Source organism: Vicia villosa, linkage group LG7 (assembly GCF_029867415.1).
Source record: "Vicia villosa cultivar HV-30 ecotype Madison, WI linkage group LG7, Vvil1.0, whole genome shotgun sequence".
Lineage (NCBI taxonomy): Eukaryota > Viridiplantae > Streptophyta > Magnoliopsida > Fabales > Fabaceae > Vicia > Vicia villosa.
The window spans coordinates 96212265-96221875 of NC_081186.1; the positions used below are offsets into that span (position 1 = coordinate 96212265).

General features: G+C 36.3%; 1 protein-coding gene across 1 annotated transcript; it reads left to right on the plus strand.

Annotated features, from left to right (window-relative positions):
• The first annotated feature begins 4315 nt into the window (after window positions 1-4315).
• Window positions 4316-6879, plus strand: LOC131616017 (glucan endo-1,3-beta-glucosidase 12-like). The gene is made up of 2 exons (XM_058887232.1): window positions 4316-5857; window positions 6287-6879. Exons 1-2 carry the CDS (start codon window positions 4465-4467, stop codon window positions 6319-6321), a joined length of 1428 nt encoding a protein of 475 aa, XP_058743215.1. The 5' UTR covers window positions 4316-4464; the 3' UTR covers window positions 6322-6879.
• Window positions 6880-9611: the final 2732 nt, after the last annotated feature.

Below are 9611 nucleotides of genomic sequence, written 5' to 3' on the forward strand. Positions count from 1 at the left end.
TCTGGAATGCTTTATCAGAACATGGTCTGGCAGACATCAGAAGATGGTTCTGCAGAATTAGAACATGAACTGAAAAGCATCAGAAGATGGCAGTCAGAAGCAAAGCTCTGAAGATCTGATGGTATCACGCTCAAAGCTCTTCTAAAGTCTGAAGACAGAAGTTGCATCTGCACCAAAGCTGGAGACTCTGATATTCAAATGTTTATTCTACATATTCTGAGTCTAGAAGCAAGTACAAGATGAAAAGGCTATAACGTCAAATCACTGACTGACAAAAGGAACGTTGTCAAATCTCTGACTGACAAAAGGAACGTTAGAAGCTACAAAAGGCAAAGTCAGTAAAAGCAGTGGAAGCATGGCTCGAGGTAGTTGACAAAAGAGTGAAACATTAAATGCAGCAGTGTACTATTCACGCAAAGCATTTAATGCTCTCAACGGTCACATTTCCTCAACTATATATAGAAGTTTTGATTCAGAAGCAGTAACACAACTCTTGCGCAAAAGAACCAAAACACTGTCAAACTGAAATCAAACAAAAGCAAAGAAGAACTTCATCTTCAACCTCACAACTTTGTAATATTTTAGTGAGTGTTAGAACTTAAACTTAAGAGAAAAATCACTTTGTGATTATAGCTTATTAAGAAGCATTTGAATCTCTTGTAATATTTATTTTACATTGATTGTAAAAGGATTTCCTAGAGTGATCAAGGTGTGATCATAATACTCTAGAAGACTTAGAGGGTATCTAAGTGGAGAACCATTGTAATCAGTTTGATTCTTGGATTAAATCCTCAGTTGAGGTAAATCACTTTGTCAAGGGTGGACTGGAGTTGTTTAGTTAACAATGAACCAGGATAAAAATAATTGTGTTATTTATTTTTATCTACTATTTTGAGAAAGAACCCTTATTCAATCCCCCCTTTCTAAGTGTTTTTCACTCCTTCAGTTCTCTCTACTTTAGGTTAGAAATGACTTAGGGTGTGAGCGATGCTTGATGATATTGATGAGTATTGTATGTTGAGTATAACTGGTCGATAAGTTTAAGTTTGTGAGAAGTAGATTATATGCAATGCCTGATAAGTCTCTTCTTTCTGAAAAATGAATTCTTTTTGTGTTGATATTTACTTTTATATTTTTATGCTTTAACTATTCAATTCAAACTCATAACTGCGGAAACTGTTGAATGGTAGTTCGATATCACTAATCTATGTGGACACGATAATTTCCTAGATAAATATTTCCAAAACATTTGTTTCTTGCCACTTTACCGCTTCAACAGGTATTCAGCGGTTGCTAACAAGATTGTTAGGCGAGTAGGTATAAGTGATGGACCATGTAACCCCGAAGACCATATGTAACGAGGGGCACAGACACATGTGTGTCGTTACAAACACGGCTCTAATAATCAATCTGTTGGGGTAGCGACGTGAAAATCACTTTGCCAAATCTGCCATATCAGTTTGTCACAAAATGGGAGGATATTAGCGACGTGGAAATCACTTGACATCATAAATGTGTTAGTTAACTTGCTTCTCAATCAATTTAACCAGTCAAATTTTTCCACCAAAATTTTTAGTAGCAATGTGTTTTGAACGTCACAACAAAGTTTAAAAAAATTTTAAACTCCCCATACACATGAAAAACTGCTTTTCATGTTTTAATTATTTTAAATTTTAGGTAGCGACGTGTTTTGCACGTCACTACAAAATTTTCAAAAATTTTAAACTCCCCCTCACGTGAAAAGCTGAATTTCATTTTTTATTATTTTAAAATTTTTTTGACGTGATTGTCACGTAGCAAAGTTTATTTTCAACGACGTGATTTTCACGTGGTTGGAACACGATTTTCTTGTAGTGAGATTAATATCCTAGAGATATAAAGTCAATGATGACCCAACTTATATATGAGTCCCAAGGAAGTAAGTAATAGTTAAAACAAAATTCATAATAAGAGTAGGAAGGCCAAAAAGCCAAAAAAAAAACTTACATGATAGGGCATGACTTCGTACATCCCTTGCAAAGTGATGGGCATTTGTTTCCCAAAAATTGGAACTAGTGCACACTCTGGTATCTCCCTAAAACATCTCTCCCCCATAAGCCTCATGCTTAAGGAAATATGTACATTTCAGTCTCCCCACTAATGCATCTCTTCCTACATGTCTCATGCTTGAGAGACTGCGTACATTTCAATCTCACCTATAAAGCATCTTGCTTATATAGGACTCATGCTTGAGTGACTTTGTACATTTTGGTATTTTACCTAAAAAGCATTTGGGTTGGACTCGAATAAAACATAACTCAATTCACAAGAAAGGAATAGACCAGCTCACTCTTAATGGACTAGGTCAAGAAGGTCGGCTCAGAGCCGAATTCAACTCACTTATGATGAGTACCCATTACCCGTGCATATAGAGCATTTAAGTAATTGAATAGCCTTAAAAGGCCGATCTCGGATAAGGGAACATGAGACTTAATTTTCTTTATTGCTTACAACTAGGAAAAAAGACATGTATAATAATGATAAATAAATCTGCATAAAAGATTTAGGACTGAAAAGGCCCTATAAAAACTAGCAATCACCAAACATAAAGGGCACACATTTTTCATATGTCAGACACTCAATTAAATAGTGCAACTTTGACTAGGCTAGCACCGATAGAGTTAAAAGTTAGTGTACTCACTGTACAACGAGCTTAAGCATCTTCCTTACAAAAATCATGTTTATAAGTATGGATTGTCCTAGCTTCTAATGCAACTTGATCCCTACCATACAAGATTGAGAGATTTAATACTCGAGAACAAACACACCAATACATCAAAATACGTGTCATTTTACTTAGTCAAACATAACTACTCCCTCGTCCCATAGTGGGTGGCATCGTTTACCATTTCACACAAATTAATAAAATAAATAAATAAAAGAGATAAAACAATATTTTTACTAAAATATCCCTTAGCGAGTATTGAGAATGATAAAAATAATATTAATTAGAGGATAAAATTCGAAAATATACATTAAAATTAAAATGAATTATTTATTTTAAAATATTTTATTATTATTAATATATCACTCATTGTAGAACAGAGGGAGTGTCTAGACACGATAAGAGCGAAGGTGATATAACTATTGTCTTAGATTCAGAGTCATCACCAAAGTCACTGTTGTTAGAATAAACATAAAGTTAGGGATGGCAATTTGGCCCATCCCCAGTGGGTACCCACAAAAAACCCATATCGGGTAGGGTAAATACCCATAAAAATGGGTATGGGCACGGGCACGGGTAATTACCCATTAAAATATGCGGGTATGGGTGCGGGCACAGGTACCTTACTACCCAACCCGCCCCATACCCACACTACATATTTCTATAATATCATTTATATTATTATATAAAAATGCATGATTCTAACTTTTTTTAAAAATATATCGCTATTAAATCATTACACATTTTAATAAAAGTGTTTATTTGTTTCTTAACTCAACAATAACATACATAATTTTTTTAATATTGTTAAAAAGACTTAAATTATATGATATTTTGTAATTAAACAATTTAATTTTACTATAAATGCGGGTAAACGGGTACGGGTATGGGCATTGAGGTACCCATAGGGTACGGGTACGGGCATGAATATTGATACCCACGCGGGTTTGGGCTCGGGGACGGGGATTTTTTTAAACTGCGGGTATGAGGACGGGTACTATAGTGCCCTGCCCAAACCCTGCCCATTGCCATCCCTACATAAAGTCATCCCTTTCTATATATGGAGATTCAACTAAAAACTCTAAGCATTAATCTTACCGTACTTTCATCATAAGCATTATCATAAATCTAAATATTTTAACCCATTGCCCCCAAACCATACCCGACAACAACTTAATATATTCATCTAATTATTATTTTCTTGTAACATTATATATCTAAAAAACATGTCTACATAATCAGTTATTAAATCAATTTCAACCTAAAATAGCTGGATAATCTACAACTCAACTCAATGCATCACTACATTACAAGTAGCTCTATTTCAATAACCGTTTCCTCTTCAATAATTCACACAAAATGCATCACCCATGTTCACTCCACTTGATAAAATCATTGAGACACATCACAAAAGATAACCAATTCCCGGCAATCAAGTTGCTCTAGCCAGCAAACCAAAGTCTTCTTTCACAACACGAGGTGGTCCTATTATCACTCGTCCTTTTGTTTTGTCACACCAACAAAAATAAACACACAGTGGGTCCCAATATCACATCTTAATTACCATTTTACCCCTCTTCCTCGTTCCCCTCAATACATCGATTATAGATAGATCCTCTCTCACACACACAAACTCCTCACGTCACTCCCACTTGCTCCACAAACAAACACACCACATTACAACATTGCCACATTCTAACCATTACATAGCATTTTCTACACTCTATTCTCAACTCTCTGTTTCTCAACAGAACCAGAGAATGCAGCACTTCAACCTCATTACGATCTTCATCGTACTTTGCCTCACCCTTCTCACTCCCACTAATGGAGGTTCCATAGGAATAAACTACGGTCGCATAGCAAACAACCTCCCCTCCGCCATGAAAGTAGTTCACCTCCTCAAATCACAAGGTCTCGACCGTGTCAAAGTCTACGACACCGACCCTTCAGTTCTCCGAGCATTATCCGGATCCCAAATCAAAGTGACCGTCGACCTCCCAAACCAACAACTCTTCGCCGCCGCAAAAGCACCCTCCTTTGCTCTCTCATGGGTCGAACGCAACATCGTAGCTTACTACCCACACACCCAAATCGAAGCCATTGCAGTCGGTAACGAAGTCTTCGTCGACCCTTCCAACACCACAAAGTTCCTCGTACCCGCCATGAAAAACATCTACAGAGCCCTCCAAAAACACAACCTCCACAACAACATTAAAGTTTCCTCCCCTATAGCACTCTCCGCACTTGGTAACTCTTACCCTTCCTCATCCGGATCCTTCCGACCCGAGTTAATCCAACCCGTTTTCAAACCCATGCTAGACTTCATCCGCGAAACCGGTTCTTACCTTATGGTAAACGTTTACCCTTTCTTCGCTTATGAATCAAACGCTGACGTCATCTCTTTAGACTATGCTCTTTTCAGACCAAACCCGGGTCAGGTGGATCCGGGTAACAACTTAAGATACACCAACCTCTTTGACGCTCAAATCGATGCCGTTTTCGCTGCACTCTCAGCTTTGAAATACGACGATGTGAACATTGTCGTTTCGGAGACAGGCTGGCCTTCCAAAGGTGATAGTAATGAAGTGGGTGCGAGTGTAGAGAATGCAGCTGCGTACAACGCGAATCTCGTCCGTAAGATCTTGACTGGAAGTGGGACCCCGTTGAGACCTAAAGCAGATCTAACCGTTTATTTATTCGCACTGTTCAATGAAAATCAGAAACCGGGTCCCACTTCAGAGAGAAATTTTGGTTTATTTTACCCTAATGAGAAGAAGGTTTATGATGTTCCATTAACCGTGGAGGCGCTTAAGAATTACCACGACAATCCTTCACCGGTAGCTGGTGGTGCTAACCAGCCTGCTCCGGCGGAAAGTGGTGGTAATGGCGGTGTTTCTAAGAGTACAACCGGGAACACGTGGTGTGTTGCGAATCCTTACGCGGATAAAAATAAGCTACAGGCAGCTTTAGATTTTGCTTGCGGTGAAGGAGGTGCTGATTGCCGTTCGATTCAACCTAATTCCACGTGTTACAATCCTAATACCCTGGTTTCGCACGCTTCGTTTGCGTTTAACAGTTATTATCAAAAACAAGCACGTGCGGGTGGGAGTTGCTATTTCGGTGGTACGTCGTACGTGGTCACGCAAGAGCCTAGTGAGTATTCTATAACAACCTTTTTTCCCTCATTGTTCTTTTTTGTTAGATTCTATAATATTCGGTGTAGTTTAGATTAGTGTTGCTAACGTGAGCTAGGTTGTAGAGCTAGAAGGTGTAGTACTATGCATGTGAAGAGGGAATCTTTATGATGACACGTGGCATAATTTTATTGGGTGGAGTGTATTATTTTGGGAACATATTATAATGTAGGGTACTATAGTGTTTACATTGATAGGTGAAAAGTACTTTTATGATAACAAAGAGACAAAGGTAAATGTAATTGTGGTAAGTACTAGTTCAAAATTTGTTGTGAAAAAGTCAATTAGTCAAAGATCGGGTAATGTGAAACATTGGATTCTAATTGTACTTTGAAAGCTTTAATTTAAGTTCAAATATTTATATTTATGAGTGTGATTTTTTGTGCAGAGTATGGTGACTGTGAATATCCCACTGGATATTAAAAGCTGATTTTGGTGGAAGTTGGTTAGCTTAATTTACTTTTAGAGACTTTAATTGAACTGTATCTAAGTTTTTATTATTTTGGAGTAGTTGTTAGTTTTCATTTGCTTAGACTAGAAGTAGTCGTATTAAGTTTTCATTTTGCTAATACATTTGAGTTTCTTTAATATTAATCCAAGTTAAGTAAATATAATTTTCTTGCTAAGCTTTACAAAACTAATCACATTTGTGGTGAAGCAATCTTTATGATTAAGTCGGAAACTGATTTGTTACAACACTCGTATTTATAGAACTTGTAAACATCATAAATAACTGCTACCATACCTAACTTGGTAGTTTCGATTTAATACTTTGATAGCCTCAAAGCCAGCTGACACTGCTTGGTACATGTGGTTCGGCAGTGTAACCACTGATGACGATTTGTTATGTGTAAGTGTAACGTATTGAGGAGTGCAAGCAACATTTATTCAATGAAGTATTCATGTCATGTTTACTTTACGTGTAAGGATAGTAAATTATTTATTATCAAATTATTTAAAGGAAAAAGAATTAATTGGGATAATTTATGGCTTATTTAGTTGGTTTGATGGTGTCACAATCATATTTATACGGTCTATTATAATTTTACTGGGGTTAAATACGTTTTTGGTTTCTATAAATATTATAGTAGTTTTTATTTTTAGTCCCTTCTCCTTATAGGAGGTTCATAATCATATATTTGTATAGTAAAATGGTAAACTAGTAGTTTAAATTAGTTATGCAACAATTTTTTTTATTAAACTCAATGGTTGGGTAGATGTACTCTAATAATAACAAAAATTATTAGACAATTGTATAATATTTGTGTAGTCATAAAAGTATGCTAATATAAAAATATCCTAATGATCACTATATTTGTAGTTCACATAAATGTAGCACTTTAGTAGACATGAATGTTCGTCTAATGATAGTTCAATGAGCGAATCACCTAGTCATAGCGACACTGACTTAGTGTCTTCTTCCTAATGTCCATCTAAATCCCCACGATGCTATCCATCTCTAATTAGGGCTCATTTTATAAAGAGGCTATGTGTATTGATTCAATATGTCTTTAAGATGGTTGGATTCAAGCCTTCTGGCTAGATTTGGAGTTGTGTAACACTAGGAATGAGGTTGATGTAATATCAGAACCATGTTTTATCCGGTGATAATATCTACATGTGATGTCCTCGGGGAGTTAATGGAAAATACCTTTATTTTTATATTGGGGGGATTAAGCATTTCAATGTTGGTACCACCTTAACCATCCTAGAGTCTAAAATTCTAAAAAAATTCAACATTGCTCCTTCCAATATACATTCAAACATCTTGACTTTTATTCGAGGTTTCATGGTCCTGTGTTGGGGTCTCAACATCACTCCCATGGTGGGCATATTTATTTCATTATATGATAGAAATATGTTAACAGAGGCATATGGGTCTTTGTGAGTTTCATCTTTGGGCGAGCTCTTTTCTCCCCTTACACTTCCAATACAAACACTAGAATGACAAGTTTTTTCGGGTTAGAGGAAGTACCGAATGTCCTGAGATCATGCACGAAGAAGATGAGACTCATAGTTTCCCTTTGTATTGGATGGGCAAGCCCTATACTATCATGGGTTACGACCCGACTAAGCTTAGTGAGAAAAGAAAAAGGGGGAGAGAGAGAAATGGTCAAACTGTTGTAGGTTTTTCCATTATACGGGACCTACTTAAACTTGAGGGTGTTCCCCTAACACTAATGATTTGTCTGCGTAAGATGATTTCTTGATATCCTTCCTTTGTACATTCTTTTATGATTAATTCTTACTTTTCTTTTTTGTTTCCCTTTTTTGTTTTTATGGAGAGAACGACCCCTATCATTACAAGAATAAGTTCACCCGAATGATTCCAGTGACTTTTAAGATTGGGTGACTAAGAAATCGGCCATTGAGGGAAAAGTCATCAAAGTCATCCCCCCATATTAACCAGTTTTTTATATCCTCCTGCCAAGAGAACAATTTCACCCTCAAACATAGAGGAATATGAAAGATCTCGACAAAGGTCTAATTGATGGGAATGTCGTCATCTCCTTGGAGTGGAAGATTGTGGCTCTAGCTGTTCCAAAGGTGGATCTTCTACTTTTCCTAGAAAAAAGGGAGATTATATTTCTAGGATCCTTTATGGGTATAAAGGGTTCGAGAAGGTGGTGGGGAGCAAGTACCTTGCTTGTACTTGTACCCCGAGCTAAACCTTGGTGGTTTGAAATTTCTAGTGTCTAAATCATCCTTGGTCTACATTATGAGCGGTTTGGGATATTTGCGCTCTTTCCCGGCCATTGACTTTGTGTGTTGATATTGTTATAAGTCATGGACAATATCCTATTACCCTTCATTCTGGCGACGCAAGTCCTCCATATTGGCCAACATCTCTGCTACGACGGCTAGATCCCCATTATTACTGTTATTATTGGTGGCAACCCTCTCCATCATGAGATAGGTCCAAATTGTTGTTGGAATATGTGTGTGTGTGTGGCCAATGTCAATTTTACTAGGCCTACTACAAACGCTAAATATATTCTTAAAAGTATAAATATGATAAATCAACTAGTGAGGACTAGTAAAGTCACAATCGAATTCTCTCCTGTTTAATTATGTATATTCTTTCTCCTTGCGCTCTTCCCTTTATATAGCAATTCTGACTCATCCTACAGGTAAAGCCAATCAGAGGTAATTTAACGCGATTTTCATTGATTCATATGACCTCTTAGTAGTGATCGATAATCAAGCTTGATTGTCTAGATCATAAGCTTCACCGATTTCAATTCGACCTTGTTCTTCTAAGTAAGCTATCATTCAAGATGAATTTTGTTAGGTCAGAGCCGAACCCGTCCCACTCAAGATTACTTGACCCAAGAAGTCTGAATATACAATTTTAAAGTCATAATAAAATTCTTGTTAGAGATATAATACTAATGTAAAAAAAAAAAAAGAGAATAGATGAATCAAACTACTATAAAATTGTAAAAACATAAGTGTATGCACAAATAAAAAAAATACCATAAGATGTAAAAAGTATAAACTTTTTAAAAATAATTTTATTAATTATTAATGTATTGATTTATCTCATTTATACAAAACCGGCTTATATGATGATAAGTGTTATTCTATATAAATTTGTATTAGTCTCTATCTTTAACTATCCTAAGATTTGAACCTTTTTAATATACTTTCTCATGTTCGATACTATTGAGTTTAATGCATGAATATGAACAACGGATGATCTGAATTGTTGA

Bases quoted from the DNA above. Each gene is read 5' to 3' on its own strand.
- LOC131616017 (XM_058887232.1), top strand. From the start codon at position 4,465: ATGCAGCACTTCAACCTCATTACGATCTTCATCGTACTTTGCCTCACC. The intron at 5,858-6,286 runs GTGAGTATTCTA...TTTTTTGTGCAG, and splicing joins CGTGGTCACGCAAGAGCCTA to AGTATGGTGACTGTGAATAT.